Consider the following 16,654-nt stretch of genomic DNA (forward strand, 5'->3'; position numbering starts at 1 on the left):
CTTTTCTCCACTTTCATGAAAAAACTCGCTCTGCCCAATCGTTAGCGCGCGAGTGCGGGTTTCCAAGATTTCAAATGGAATTGCACAAGTTTTAATGCTGCGTTAACTAAAAGCGGTCACTCTAACAGGTAAAAAAAAGTGCAAGATTTTTTTTTTTTAACGCTGCAGGGAAAAAAACCTTGCTGTCAATTGAATTCCACTCGTTGTTTGCTGTGGTTGGTTTGTAGTGCTGGGGTGGATGATAAAAACACTGTTTGCATTTGTAGGTGGGGCCACCGATGCCAGTTAGTGGCCGGCTAGTAGTGAGGGAACTACTGTTTAGCCAGACGTAGGGTTGTGGGAGAATTGTGATGCTTTACTGGAAATGTCTGCTGTAACCACCTCTGATACTGTTTAAGCTATCCTGACAACTGCCAATAAACCCATGAAATGGTTCAGCCAAGCTGTGTGAGACTCCAGTGAATGCTGTGCTTTATCACACAAGTTAATAGCATTCAAATTACCCCAGGGAGCGCTGACATAATTGTATTTGCCCCCACATTACATTAATAGCCCCAATATTATATTAATTCCATCTACTAGTCTCTACATATTAATTCTGCAGCCAACAACCACATAATTTTAATACCCCCCCCAACCCCAAAAATAAAAAACACTTCCCTTCTCTCCAGTTGGGACAGTGGAACTATTCTGGGCCAAACCCTTCCCCCACCAGCTCACTTCAGTCTATGAAGTGAGAGGAGGGAAAGCAGGCTGTCACGGTTGACATGGCTGGATATTCTTCCTAGTCCTGATGTCATAATAAGGGACTAGTGATTTTGACTAAGCCTCTTGTACAAGAGGGGATTAGAGAATGATCACGTCTTAATGAGGGGCAATGCTAAATTATCAGCCCAGTCATACATGAATGCTTCTGGGTAATGTAGTACAATCAGTGTTCTTAGTGCTACAATAATATATCAGCGGGATCGGAGGTACTGTTCCTCTGGGGGTCATATATTGTGTTCCTATTCTTGCAGGTCAATCCTTATTATCATTATAGGGTATATAATAACATCAATCTAAATTATTGCCATCCTACAACTTACACCAATTGAGTCCTGGCAAGTCTATGACACTGATGTCACAGTTTTCAAGGAGGGAATATATTCACTTTATTTCCTCAGTGTAGGAGGTTATTTACCAAGCACTGTTACAAAACACAATTACCAGAGAATATACTACTGTAACCAATCCTATATTAGTTATATGTATGAAATTTAGAAAGTTCAGTAGGTAGCTGAGTAGCAACGCGGTGGACAATAAATATTGTCCTTTTATAAGTTTTATTTCCAATCATCTTTATCCACCTATCACTTTTATATTTCGCTATTAGAATGTTATAATAAATATTAAAGGAGTATTTAACAGTATTTAGAATACATTTAGTCCTATATCTGCCCATCTGAGTGCCCCAATTTGATCACTTCTTTCTCTCTTAGGCCATGGATATTGGATCCCTAGGCTCTGCTGGGCATGGCTAGGCCCACTCACGGGCGCGGGACTAACAGGAAGGTGGTTTTCAACAGGAACCCCCGCAAGGAAGTATGGTCTTAGCGGCACCAAACCTGCAGGTCGCGGTCCCACGAGTGAGTGGACAGCAAAATGATGTAGAGGAGCTAGGAGGCAGACACTGGTACCAGAAGGTAAGTGATAGAGACACTGGAACTGTGGTAATACAATGTTTGCCACAAAGGTGGATGCAGCGGTGGTGACTCAGGTCTGCAACAGAGGAGTCACAGGAACAGTAGAAGCTTGAGAGGCAGTAGAGAGAGAACCGATACTGACACGATGTAGAACTCAGGAGGTGGTAACCGAGATACATGGAACAGTGGTAATTCTATACTGGCCACAAGCTGAGGACAAACTGAAGTAGCGGTGGTAATTTAGGATAACAGCTGAGGAGTCACAGGAGCAGTAGCAGCTCTGAGAGGTAGCAATGAGAGAAACGAGGCTGTCACGATGTAGTACTCAGGAGATGGTAATAAAGATACTTGGAACAGCGGTAGTTCAACACAGGCCACGAGCTGACGACCTGAGCTGACTGTCAGGAACAAACGCAAACCACAAAGAAGACAGGAACCAGAACCACAGGCTGCAGGAAGTTAGCTTGAAGAACAGGCATCAGACAGGTGAATCCAGGAGGTTTAAATAGTTATCCATAATTCCATAGCCAATGAGGGAAGGGAGGAGGTCTTAAAAGGGAACAGACTCTGCTCCTGCGCAGATCTGACTGCAGAGTAACGTATGGTATGAGCCTGATGCCAGTATATGCCAGTTTCATGGTCTGTGAAAGGCAGGTAACGAGACAGGTATCCGGTTGCGGGACCGGAGCGTGACAAAGGCAGCCGGGGTGGAAAGTGGGCACCCTTGTATTTCGGCACCGTGTTCATCTGAATGAGAAGTGGCTCACAGCTGCTCTGACCTTCATTTTCAGGGCTCACTGTGACAGAGTGGACCTGAATCACTCCTCAATTATGTCTAAGTTGGCTCTCCCTTCAGATTTGTGTTCTGGTTGGTGGCACTAGCACAAAACCCTAGTTATGGCCCTGTTTCCTACTCCTCTAAATAAAATTGTTTCCTACTCCTCTAAATAAAATGTGGTCTATGTGGCCTTTTCACAAATCTGGGTCTGCCTATAATACCACACGGAACACTAACATACAGACAATTCTCTATATCAGAGGTTGTCTAGTGCAAGCACTATTGTCACATGTGACCACCAAAAGTTTTGTTGCGATCATTGTCACTTTCAGGATTTTATTGCTGCCACAAAAATTTGGTTGTAGGGTTTGGGAAAAGGAGAAAAAGGCCAGCATTGTTATTGGTGGTGCTTCCGGCTATATCTTCTATGTCGAATTCCAATTAGGATTCCTATTGAAGATCTTCTATTGACTGGATTGTGTTGTGTTTATAGTATAAGAAAAAAGTGGTAATTGGGTCTATTTATTAGTCAAATGGTTCAGATGTGTAGATTATACCTCCTAATAGTCGTAATTTTTGGTGGGACTGCACCCATTCTTCCTCATTTACTGAACAATGGCTCTACTCCAACTTTGTATATGTAACATACTGCTTGTAGCAGCATTACTTTGTGAGGCATCCCTGTTCCTGATGCCAGGTCTCCGCATAGGTGCACCACTATGCCTCTTCCTCTGCATTTTATTTTGTAGCCTGAATGTGCGGGTGCACATCAGCTTCAGATTTAAATGTAGGCTCAGGGCACATTACCATGTTTGAACAACAAGTTATTTTGCTATTTTTCGTGTTGTCTGTGTGCTTATCTGATTACCTGATTAACCATTACTGCCTGAACTTGTCTGTGCATTGTCAGCTACTCTCCAATGGGGCTAGCCTGGGGCCAGTATGGGTGACTCACAGCAAAGCTCATTACCACCTTGCAGATGTCCCTGGTGAAAACCAGTCAAAAATTACACTGCACTCCCCAACTACTAGCAGCAGAGGGTTTACACCCACAGACAAAGACATCACCACCAGTCCCTGGCAGCATATTTCAAATATTAGCTTAAAACTTACTTTTATAGTGCCAGTCTATCTGTAAGTTCATTTGCATGTAATCTGTCCAATTCTATAGCAATACTGTAAAGTGCTATTAAATATATTTGGAGCTTTATAAAAAATAAATGAACATAATAATGAGTCTGCATACAACGTTGTTGTTTTGTTTAATAATTAAACATTGTTTAAAAGCATACCCTTTTACAAAATGCTATTGACCACATTTATTCTAGAAAACACAACATGATTGGGTATTTAGTAAAACGTAAGTATACCTGTGTAGGTGAACACAAACAATTAGCTTTGATACTGCAGTAATAATAACAGTACCTTGTCACTGTAATTTTGCCAGGCAGTGAGTAATATGGTAGCAGGATGATTGTTCCACAAGCACCCCCTAGCCGTGTAGAGCTGTAGCACACTCGGGGCCTGAGATCTGTGGTCCAGGGTGGGTCCGGTCTCCATGGAAACACAGGAGGATGCTCGGCGCTGATCTCTGTGGAAAAGGGACACCGAGAGAAATTATGGAGGGACCCGAAAGCCCGAGAGGAAGCCGTCTCCCCTGGGAGTGCTTCTCGGCGTGGCTGGACGGTGTGTGCGTAGTTACCTTCGACCTGGAGCTGGGGCAAGCTATGGAGGTAATGGGAGCGGTATGGAGAAAGGAAAGGGGAATAAGAAAATCGTTTTATTACGTCTATGACTTGCGGGGAGCAATTAGGACAGGAAGAGCCAATTACAAGGTCGGGTGGTGATGGGTGATAAAGAGTTGGGGAGACAACGTAAAGCATCTTGAGAAGACGGTAGTGATACCAGCAGAGAGAGCAGGGGCCTGTTTTAAAGAGCAGATAAAATGGAGGAAGAGACAAGAACACAGGATGAAGGTTATGTGGAGGGTTGGAGCCATCGTGGTGAACATGCCTAACATCACATGTTCAGGCAATCTGTGTCTTTCCACACGTTGAACTAGATATCACAACATTCCAGGACAGCTGTTGTGGAACTGTATATGTCCAAACAGCTGGAGTCATAAGTTACCGAACTCTTGTAACTCATATTTTGTTTCTCTCTTTTGCAGCTGGTTTATCCCCACAACACCCAGATAACAGAAAAAGAGGTAATCTGCAGCACTGATTGCCAAAGATAACAATCAAAGTAAACATGTAAAAACAAGCATACAACAACCCCAGGGGAAATGTAGAAACAAGCTCAAGTATATGAATATGCTTTACATTTAGTGCTAAAGTTCCAGCTAAGAAACTAGTCACCATCAGTCTCTTACCAAGTTACTGTCTTTATTGTGCTTTGTCCTAGTGAGATTTTATCACTAGACATGTCCCTATTTTTAAATAAAATAAATATATCTTTATTTCTATATGCTGGATGCACTGTAGTCTTCGGGAACTTGTGTTATATGCATCCAGTTTATATTAACATGTATTAAAATAAGTGTTTAAATACAATCAAATGTTATGTATAGAGAATACAATTTCACTTTACATTTGTTTCTATGAAATGGTAAGTAGATGTCATAGGGTATAGTCATACAGTGCTATTTCTGTGCTGTTTAATAAATGGAATGAAACGATAGAATTAGTATTGATAGTATGTATGAACACTAGTTCTGAGACTCAGTTAATTACTAGTTGTCAGTGTAGAAGCAATTTACAAGATAACTACCCACAAATGACACATTAGTGGATTGCAGCTAGATGCGTTAATTTAGAGCTGCAACACAGAATTATTAACACTTCAATTTGCACCGATAGAAAAAGGTTGCCCACCCCTGGTGTATATCATTTAGATTGGATGTTAATTGTAATTGATAATTTAGCAACTATGGCCTTTAAAGGATCTATCCTACTTTAGGGATTTGCTAGGACATCTTAGCATGTTCTTGTTGCAGGCTTTATGTAAACTGCATAGCCACACATATAACTACCTGGCTTGTATGGCTTGCATGCATATGTAAAACATTGTGTGAATATAACTTTCAGATAATTGATTTGTTGTCTAATTATTTATGTTTCTTTGTTATCTCTTTTCTTTCCTTGTGTGTTACAGAAAACCAGCATCTGCTATCTGTCCTTTCCAGACTCATATTCAGGTAGGTCGTTCCTTTATAGAGAAACAATAACTACTACAAATGGTACATTTGTCACAAAATACATTGAAAGTATAAACAATTTGTTTTCAATTCATATTACTGAAGCCTAATAATGTGTAAAAATATGTCAACTAAATGCATTGACCCTCTGCACTCACCAACGACAATAGCAGCTATAGACACCTAGGCAATCACCTGACACGGCTTGGATAGGGAGGAAACTATAATAAGGGTTTAGTCACAAGTCCTATTTTAACAAAAAGACTAGACATTATTGTGCTCTACCAGAAGTATTTAATTAATGTAAAGAAATTACATGAAAACTGTGGTGTATCACATTGTTTAAGCAAAAAAGACATTTTTTCCTCTGCACTCAAGAGATTATTAATGATATTCGAGCTAACATGAAATGTGTGACCACAGGTTGGGCAATTTATTTGATTACCTTTTTTATTTACAATATATTGAATAAAGGAAAATGGCAATCTCCTATACCAGTCAATCTAAGACATGCTAAGGCTATTCAACAATACACCTCAGGAAATATTTTGTTTGGTAGATAGGCCTATCATTGATAAAGAACATTTGTAGCAATTATACTCCACTTTTACTTCACAGTTTTCTAAGAACACTTTTCCTCTACCCATGAAATAAACAAGAACTTATATTTACAAGTCTTGCATTCTTTTTCCTCTTTGTCTCTGTCCCTATAATCCTGATTCAAAGTTGAGATGATGCAGGAAATTAACATTTTGCAATTAGCTCTGATTCCAATGGCCATATATAGCACATGTGGATGTACTCTGACTCCATTGTATTTTAGACTTGATATTTGGTAACAGTCTGTATATGATTGGCTAGAATGGTTTAGTGCATTATGATTATCTAATTTCCAATCAATGAATTATGGCTAAATGTCTTTCAGTCGGATTATATTTTAATGGAAGCTATGAATTGACAGTACCTTAGTTATGTGTGTTGCTAGTGTTTGTAACAAGAATGATACTGTATCCTGTTGGTTACTATCCAATATAGGCTAATATTGAAGGAATAATTTGTTCTGTTCAATCCTTTATTATTTAACTTTTTTTTTATTTGTTGTATACTAGTTACACATTGGCTCAAAGTAGGATTTCACATTTCTGACTTTATATCTTTTAATAAAATAAAGTATTTTGAATCACTTTATTCAGTCATAATCTGTGATAAGACATCTTCAGATGACTTTATATACGCGAGTTGGAAATTGATCCAGAGATGGGTAATAATCTGCTGGCTATCTTGCTCTTATTCTATTCTGTGAAACACCTTGTTGAAGGGAGGAGCTGGTGACCTATATAAAAAGATTGAGCTGTAGCTGACTCGTGGCAGACCAGTATTCATCTGTCTTGTAGAAATTTCCATAATTCCTAAATTGTTGACTTTTTTTTTTTTTGTTTCTGTGTTGCAGGTTGTCTGGGTGACACACAGTTTACCTTTCGTATGCGTCGCTCAGCAGGACATAGAAGCTTAATTCAAGAGGATGAAAAATATAATCGAGATGCCCCTGTTACTCTGCAGGTATTCCAGAAGGAATTGAATGGAGGGATACCAGTGCCAGTAAATTGGTTCTGTTGAGGGGGCCTTTTATTACTGATTATACTGTTCTACTGATGATTATACAACTGTTTTCATGCTTCTGTTCATGCTTATTGTATTCATGTATGTAATTTCTGTAATGGTTGTCTGGCACTACTGAATCTGTGGCACCCTATAAATAAATGATGAATGATAATGGTCATGTATGTCATTTCTGTAATGTTTGTCCAGCGCTACTGAATCTGTGGTGTCCTATAAATTAATGATGAAGGTGATGTATGTCATTTCTGTACTTGTCCTGATTTCAGTTTCCTGTGCTGTAATCTGTTTTTTACTATTCATTATAAATGTATTATGTATAGAAAATTGCAATGTACAAGTCCCTGCCTTGTACTGGGCGCACAAGATCATATCACCAGATGAAAGTGGCAGAGTCTCTCTGTCTCTCAGATGATCATGCTGCCGAGCAGCCAGCCTCAGGAATACCGTATTCAGCACAATGTATAATGTCCGGAATGAAAACAGCAGTGCCAACCGCAACAAATCCTGTCACAAATGGCCCACAACGCACTTATTTTTACAGCGCACTGCGCCCTCGCTCTGCTGTGAAATATCGCCGTGAATGGTATTATTAGCTTTATGTGAGGCAATTTGTATTTTAAGTATGGTGGTCCTTTAACTATAAAAAAATAGCTGATTTCAAAGAAGGAAATTATTAGTTTTCTAATGGCTTAGTGTCATAAATTAGTGTTCTGTTCTCAGGAAAGTCATTTAAAACCACATATGACACATGTTGCTTTACAGTAAAATCAGATATTAGCAGCATTCGAGTAACAACATAGCCATAGACTATTCATCTTAATTAACTTCAGTGCCTTCAAAGGGACTATGTGTTCCACATGTGCTTGGGTGTAAATAACTGACCTGGCAACACTATCATTAATATCAACCATGGTACCATGTAATTCCTAGGCTACCTATGTATTTTATTCAGGTATTAATATACTGTTCTTTGGCTTACACCCCTACAGAGGGATGCTGCCCATTATTATGGGTATGTATATTTCCGGCAGGTGAGAGACAGCTCTGTGAAGAGAGGATACTTCCAGAAGGTAAGTGTCTATCTAAAAACTAAAGGAAACTAAAATATCAAAACCCCTGTATTTATGAGCGTACGATCAGCCATAAACCCAGAGAAAGCGGTTGTTTTCTCCGGAGAATGATCATCTCAACAATCTGCACAATTTATCAAGCGGTTGACTCTGGAGAAATCAGAGATTAACATTTAGTAATTAGCTAGGGGACCACTAAAGCATGTAAAACTTTAACTGGATAGCCCCCTTTAATTACTGAAACCCTTAATCTCTGAATGGATTCTGGATTTGAGGACTGAGTTGGACAGTCCTGATCTAAATTAAACTCCTTAGTGACAACAGTAACAACAAAAAGAGGAGGTGCATCATAATAAAATTACATGCAGTTAAATATATATTTTGGCTAATCAAATACACAACAAAGTTCAATTATAATTAAACTTACACAATACATTGCATAATAGATACAGTTTGCTTTTATGTATATGTAATGTTAACTATATATGTAAGAGCACTGAATTGCTCATATCTATTCATATTTCAGAGTTGCCAATTATCAAAAAGTGATGATGTAAAGTATATAAAGCACAATGTTCATGGTTGCACCATGAAAGGAATCAATTAATACCAGTAAAAAAAAATAAGACTAGCATTAATCATAAAAAGGATCAAAATAGATAATTTTAAAGCATATAGTGGCAAAATAATTAATGAGGTCTTCCTTTAAAAATTACTTTTTTACTTTCACATAGATTTAAAAATGTGAAATATAAAATAACTTTAAATGAAGTGGTCGGGTATATTATATTCATGTGGGTGTTACTATTTCAAATTTACGAACAGCACATCTCATCCAGTTTCTACCACCCTAATTAACTGCATACATGTTTGTCTGTCTGTTCCCTATCCAGTCTCTAGTTCTTCTCTCCAGCTTACCATATACCAACCTGTTTCACACCCTCTTGCAACTCATAGCGCCTGAATACTTCAACAAACTGGAGCCCTGTCTGGAAGCAGGTAAGAATGTGAAACAGAGAATGGTAACATGACTAAACCTCTCTTTAATGAATTATTGTACATATTATATGCAGAAATTTAATTTATAAGTCTATTTCAGTTTTGTGGAAGAATTAAAAGCTACTGCCTTATGTTATGCAAACAGATGTGGATAGTTAGTAATAGTTACCACTGGAGGACAGAAAAACAGTGAGCTCCCAGGAGGTTGGAGGATGATGCAAAATTTAGGGAGGAGATGATACATGTTCAACTAGTCCAGAGGATGCACAAGGGGTGGCAAATGCACAGTGAAGCTCCTTTTGGGTTTACAGTGAGTCAAGAGTGACCAAGTACAGAGAGCATTACAGTAAACTTGGTATAATTCAGAGAGTATTCTAGTGACCACTGTGCAATGCAGACTCTATTGTTGAAACCAGTGCATAATGCAGTGCACATTCTGGTGACTACTTTACAATATAGACCCCAGACTGTATTGTGCAGATCTCAATCTCTATTGGTTAGAGTACAATGCAGAGCCCAATCTTTAGTGGACACTATAAAATGCTGAGACTCCCACAACCCCCAGTGGTACTCACCACTGTGCTCGAGTTTACTCCAACTCTGTGTGCTATAAGGAAAGTACATTGGGTGTGTCTTATCAAACAGTGTAGAGAACAGCCCCCTCCATAAATTGGTAAATAGCAGTGCTTGCACAATGGACTCCAATTGCCTGCTTAAGTCCACTTTACAACTGCATCCAGTGCTGGAAACTGTCTCTACCCTGGTTGTTATGGTACCTGCGCTGCTTCCCTTAGCAGCAAGGCAGTCCATTGCTTTACACAGTGGTAGAGGGGAGGTACAAAGTGTATGCTAAGCTGCTCTATGCTGGCGCTTGTGCAGCGTGTTGAAAGAAATGTAACTCCCTGTATTCTGGTCTTAATAAATCCTGGAGATAGGAGGTAAAAACAGTTCAGACCGGGAAACTGAGTGTCATATTCAAGCAACCACCGAAAAATACAGAAGGTGCCCTTCAATGTTCCACCTGTGGACTAGGGCATCACAGCAGCAGAGAAGCAGTAGTACAAAAGTCTATTTTTATGATTTTAATTTATGTCTGTATTTATGTTCTGAATGACGCAAGTTAGAATGTCCATACACAGACATCCTGATTTGTGTGCTGTTGGAGGTATGTCTCTTTACTTGACATAACGTTGGGAAAATGCTGTTGGGTACGAGTTGTTGAACAGTGAGCATCACTACATGCAAAGCAACTGGCTAGATTTGAAAATAAGCGAGATGTTGTCAGGGATGAATACTGGTGGATATAGTATTATTGGATTATTACTGCTTCAATTGTATTGGGTATTACTTTTACTGATGTCTTATTACTGGATATTACTACTACTACATAGGCATTATAATCCTTCTCTACATATTACTGGGCATCTCTACTACTGGTGGCTTACTCGGTGTTGCTGATGCTATCTGTTGATTCACAATCTCACTAGTGAAGATTTTCATGGTTGGTGGCTCACAGTAAAGTAAGGTGGCCCTGCTTCAAATACACTGCAGTGATATCTCTAATTTTCCTATGTAAACTTGCCATTTATATGAAATGGCAATTTACAGTGAATGAAGTTTTGTGGGATTTGTGGGATCTGCCAGATGGACTAGTGGATTTTTTAGCTTATAAATGGATCTGTTTAACCAAAAAAAGGTACTTCTCATCACACTCATTACTGTCTAAATAAGTGAGGGGCACATGAAGTAGCTCTTTCTAAGGGGGCACAGAGAGGAAGGAGGGAGTACACAGTGCATTCCCTCTTCCTCCAGATATGCCGCGTTACCTCCTTGCACTGTGTAGAGGCGGTCACATAACGTGGAAGTCGGCTGTCTGTTGCCCACCACTGGTCTTAATGGAACTTGGTGCACTACATTCTTCATTGAAAAATATTCAATTAAATCGGTCACAGTGTTGTTTGGATTATATTTTAAATATTACACTTCTTAAAATATTAACTTAAAAAACATAATGAATGACAACAGATCATGATAATTGTATCTAATAACACAGAATAAGAGGAATTGTAATGTGCAGTTGATGATTACTAAAAAAAATTGGGACATTTCCAGGAACAAAAATGTCCAGGGACCAATCGTTAAAACTTGAGACTGTCCATGGAAATTAAGGTTTGTTGACACCTTGTTAATAAGTTCACGTAATTTTACGCCTCTCTATATAACCTTCCTGACCCTTTGCCCTAGAGAGGCCTACTGTCAGACATAGTCATAGACTTGGAGTCATATTAGCTGACACCCCTTTCCCTGCACTCACCTAGCCTCAGCTTTCCCATTTAAATGCGAACTTTACCTTGTAAGTCACAGTAGTTATAAAATCCCTTAAATCCTTCTTGGCCCCTGGGACAGACGGCTTTACGCCCCAATATTCTGAAAAGTTTGCCGCGGTCCTCACTCCACAACTGACGGCTTTCTTCAATCAAATCCTGGAGGGGGCAATCTTTGACCCAGCCACTACCCTTGCCAACATAACTGTCATCCCGAAACCCAGGAAAGACCACATGCATTGCTCGGGCTACAGACCCATCCTCTTACTTAACATATATTTAAAAATTTATGCTAAAATCCTGGCCACCAGGCTCAATCCCCTACTTCCAACCCTTATCCACCACGACCAAGTCGAATTCATACCAGGGAGACAGGTCCCTGACAGCACCAGGAGGACCATTAATCTGATCCACTCCATCGATGGCGGCAAAATCCGTACTCTAATAATGGCGCTAGACACCGAAAAAGCGTTTGATTGCATCTCCTGGCCATTCATGAGCAGGGTGCTTGGATCGATGGGCTTCGCTGGAAGGTTTTTGACGGGCATGATGGCTGTCTACTGGTTCCCCCTCTGGCACCTTTTCGGCTAATGACCTTATCTCCCGAACATTAAATATTGCTAACGGCATTGGAAGAGATGGGTTTGGTGGATGTGTGGCGTCTGAGACATCCGGGGGAGGTCTGTTTCTCTTGCTACTCCACTTCATATAGGGCTTTCTCCCGAATTGATTTAGGGCTTGTATCAGGGGAATTAGTGCCGGCTGTCTCGGATGCTGCATATTTACCAAGGGGAATTTCAGATCATTCTCCGTTGGTATTGACAGTTAAACTTAATGTTTCTAGAGGTCAGGTATTTTGGAGGCTTAACCCCTTTTGGTTGACACTATTGCAGGATGGAAATACCTCGGAGTCCCAATGGGAAGAGTATTTTGCTACCAATGTAGACACAGCTGCCCCACCTCTTGTATGGGATTCATTCAAGGCTTTTTTAAGAGGTTCCTTAATTAGAAGTATTAACTGTTTCAAAAGAGAGTCTAGGTTGAGAGGTGATAAATTGTAAAAATAGGTTGTGCGGTTAGAGGAGGTGTATCTCTCTTCTCGTGTGGCTTCTGATAGGATGGCTTGGTTAGCGGTACAGAGAGAATGGTCAGACTATTTATTAGATAAGTCAAGACGTAAGTTGCTATTTGCTAAACATACTCAATACTTTGAAGCGGATAAGTGTGGTAGGTTTTTAGCTTATTTAGCTAGGTCGGAAAGAGCGGCGGCTGTAGTGGCGGGGATTACAGATACTTTGGGTGTTGTACATACCTTGACTGAAGAGATCAGTGATGTTTTTTATGTGTATTTCAAAGATGCTTATGCGTCAAGAGCTGAGTACCCAGACTTTGATTTAGACACGTATTTGGTGGCTATTTCCTTACCTGAATTGAGCGCAGACAGTAGAGAAAGTTTGGACCTGTCAATTACTGATGAGGAGATTGTAGCTGCGATAGCCTCGTTTCCAAATGGCAGGGCTCCGGGCATAGATGGGATACCAATAGAGTTATATAAGAAGCATTTGGGGTTCTTTGTGCCTCGCTTGAAAGATATGTTTACAAGCTTTAGAGATCAGGGATGTGTGTCTCCGTCTATGTCTGAAGCCCTTATAGTTCTTATCCCTAAATCGGGAAAGGATCCCTTGTTTCCAGAATCATACAGACCTATATCGCTATTGACAACGGATATTAAGATTTTGGCAAAAATTTTGGCGACACGTTTAAATCGGGTAATTAGTGATATTTGTACATCCTGACCAAACTGGTTTTATGCCGGGGAAATCTACGGCTATAAATCTGCGTAGGCTTTTTTGCCATCTGCAGTTGCCCCACCCTGTGGAGGAGGAGGTGGTGGTGGTGTCGTTGGATGCTGCTAGGGCCTTTGACTCTGTGGAGTGGAGGTATCTGTGGGCAGTGCTGTTGAAATTTGGGTTTGGACCGGTTTTTATTCAATGGGTTCGACTGTTATACTCCTCCCCTACAGCTAGAGTCTGTGTAAATGGCTTCGTGTCCCATCAATTTGTTATGGACAGAGGTACCAGACAGGGGTGCCCTTTGTCCCCCACTCTATTTGCCTTGGCCATAGAGCCGTTGGCATGTATGATTAGAATGCAGTCAGATATTACTGGACTGAGGATGGGCTGCTGGACGGACAAGATTGCCCTTTATGCAGATGATATGCTGCTCTTTTTGTCATATCCTGATAAATCGCTGCCAACTTTACTTAGTGTGGTCTCAGTGTTTGGCAGGTACTCGGGGCTTTTGATTAATTGGGACAAATCCAATGTAACTCCGATTAAGGGTGCTTGCCCTATGGGTCAAGTTTTGCAGACTTCTCTTAAATGGATCCCGGTATTTAAATATCTTGGTATCTGGATTTCTAGTAATATGGGTCAATATATCCAGCATAATGTCCAACCTCAGATTGATTATCTTAGGAGCCAGATTGGGGTATGGAAGCAGCTGCCACTGTCGGTCACAGGTAGAATTAATCTGGTCAAAATGATAATCCAACCATAGTTTTTGTATGTTTTGCAGCAGTCAGTGTATATTCCTCATAGCACATTTCGATACATTGAACGTCTCATGGCTTCTTTGGTGTGGGCAGGCAGGAGAGCAAGAGTTAAGCTTACTACTTTATATCGTTCTCGAGGGTCGGGGGGTTTGGCTTTGCCGAATCTACGGTTTTATTATTTTGCTTCCCAGTTAACGCATATTGAGGTATGGTCCCGGTCGCGGTTGGGTGTAGACTTGCATGACTTTTTAGTCTCTGAGACAGGATCTAATCATACACGTGTGCAGTTTCTTCTGGCTGGAAGAAAGGTTGGGAGGGAACCCCCTTGTTAATTCAGGCCATGAAGGTTTGGCGACTGTCAGCCCAGATTGGGGGTGGATTGGATTTAGATCCGTGCACTCCACTCTGGGATAACTTGGATTTTGGAGAATTGATTAGGATGGAGGGAGCTGGAGCCTGGCGAATCTACAATATAATACAGATTGGGCAACTGTATGAAAATGGGGTATTATATTCATTTGAGCAACTTCAGAGGTTATATGAGCTACCTAGGGGTTACTTTTATAGATACTTGCAGTTAAGACATGCTCTGGCCTCGCAGTTTCGGGGAGCTGCCCCAAGCTTTAGTGCAGACTCCTTAAGGGTGCAACTGTCAAGGTTGGGCCAAAGACGGCAAATCTCTTTTTTGTATTCAATACTGGTGGAAGAATCTGGTGAAGGGGGCTTGCCGGAGCTGCGATGCAGGTGGGAGGGGGATTTGGGGAGACTTAGTGACAAAGCATGGGATATGGTGTTGTGTAGCCCGAAAGAGATCACTGCATCAGTCAGATTTCACCAGGTCCAGTTTTTTCTGTTACACAGAGCGTATCTCACCCCTCTTCAGCTTTCTAAGTTTAGTGGGGGTCAGAGGGTGTTGTGTCCCAAGTGTAAGAGTGAAAAAGGAGATTTTTGGCATATGCTCTGGGAATGTCCGCTGGTTTCATCCTTTTGGGGAGAGGTGGAGGATTGTATTAAAAGATTGGAGGTGGGAGTGGTGGCCTTGACTCCAAAACTCTCTATATTCGGTTTGGGCTTAAACAAAAAAACCCGTAGACTTATTAGACTGCTTATCAACACGTTACTTATGTTGGCAAAGGTGGTGATAGCTAGAAAATGGATGGCACCTGAAGGCCCGACTTTGAGTAGCTGGATCGACCTTGTTAACGATACAGTCGGCCATGAAAGGTTCATGTACACCAGCAGGAACCTAGTGGATAAGTATGAAAGAATATGGTATAGGTGGAGGATATCGCCATATGTTACGGAAGGGTTGAGGGAGGTGGAGCTCTCCTAATGAATGCTCGGGGCAGACGTCCAGCCGCCTATTGTTGAGTCATTAAGGTCAACGATTATATTCTGTATTATCAAAACTGTAATATTATTTCATTGCATCTTGAAATTGTGGAGGATTTGCATACCTTGGCTTGTATATCTGAATGTCAATGTTTTTTATTTTGTGATACTATTGTGTATGATTACTTGATAATACCTGTAACACTGTGTGGGTTATAATTAGGGATTAAGTCCAATGTTATGGGCTTTTTTGTTGTTTAGAATGTAAAAAAAAAAAAAAGTAAAATGCAATAAAATTTTACCTGATTTAAAAAAAAAAAAAATATTGCTAACGGCACATGTCAAGGATGCCCCCCTCTCCCCACTTATCTTTGCCCTTATAATTGAATTGCTGGCCACCAGCATATGCGCCAACAAAGTCATCTGTGGCATCAGGGGAGGCTCCACTAAAAATAAGTTGGCTTTATATGTGGACGATGTTTTGATAAGCATATCTCACCCGGCCACCTCTCTACTTACCTTTTTATCTGAACTGGACACTTACGGCCTCAGGATACTCAGGATACAAGATAAATCCAGACAAGACCGAAACTCTGGACTCTTAGAACTTACATTTCCATTTACATGGCATACACAGAAACTCAAGCATTTGGGTGGGTACCTGACTAATCATCACCAGCTCTTTCATGTCAACTTCCCCCCCGATCTTTCCCCTGTTAAGTTCCAACAGCTGGAAGAGGTGTTTGTAGTCCCAATCAGGTGTGTTTTTGTTTGAATGGGTGGAGACAGGTTAAATAGCTTACTTGAAAAGAATTGTGAGTTCCAAATGTGCATAAGATCCAATTTGATGCTCTAAGAATATCTGCTTTTTCCAGACATTCAATAAAAATCAACTGACACCCAGAGCCGGATTAACAATAGGGCTAAAGGGGCTACAGCCCAGGGGCCTCAGGCAGCTGGGGGGCCCGCCAGCATTCATCGGATTGGGGGCGTCCCTGCCCCCGGCTCCGACTGTCACCTGTACAATGAGAATGACAGGCAGCTAACAGCAAATGTTATGCTGTTAGCTGCCTGCTGTCACTGTAATACTTAA

At 40.7% G+C, this 16,654-nt stretch overlaps 1 protein-coding gene across 2 annotated transcripts in view; it reads left to right on the plus strand.

Moving 5' to 3' along the window:
* The first annotated feature begins 3,943 nt into the window (after positions 1-3,943).
* Positions 3,944-16,654, plus strand: part of DENND6B (DENN domain containing 6B) — a 47,980-nt gene continuing 35,269 nt past the window's right edge. For both annotated transcript variants that reach the window (XM_075208498.1, XM_075208499.1), the window contains exons 1-6: positions 3,944-4,196; positions 4,634-4,672; positions 5,620-5,662; positions 7,113-7,222; positions 8,272-8,352; positions 9,246-9,351. In XM_075208498.1, coding sequence (XP_075064599.1) covers positions 4,038-4,196; positions 4,634-4,672; positions 5,620-5,662; positions 7,113-7,222; positions 8,272-8,352; positions 9,246-9,351 — 538 coding nt within the window. In that variant the 5' untranslated portion in view covers positions 3,944-4,037. The remainder of the gene's footprint in view (positions 4,197-4,633; positions 4,673-5,619; positions 5,663-7,112; positions 7,223-8,271; positions 8,353-9,245; positions 9,352-16,654) is intronic.

The sequence above is a fragment of the Mixophyes fleayi genome, chromosome 4 (assembly GCF_038048845.1).
Source record: "Mixophyes fleayi isolate aMixFle1 chromosome 4, aMixFle1.hap1, whole genome shotgun sequence".
NCBI classification, from domain to species: Eukaryota; Metazoa; Chordata; class Amphibia; order Anura; family Limnodynastidae; genus Mixophyes; species Mixophyes fleayi.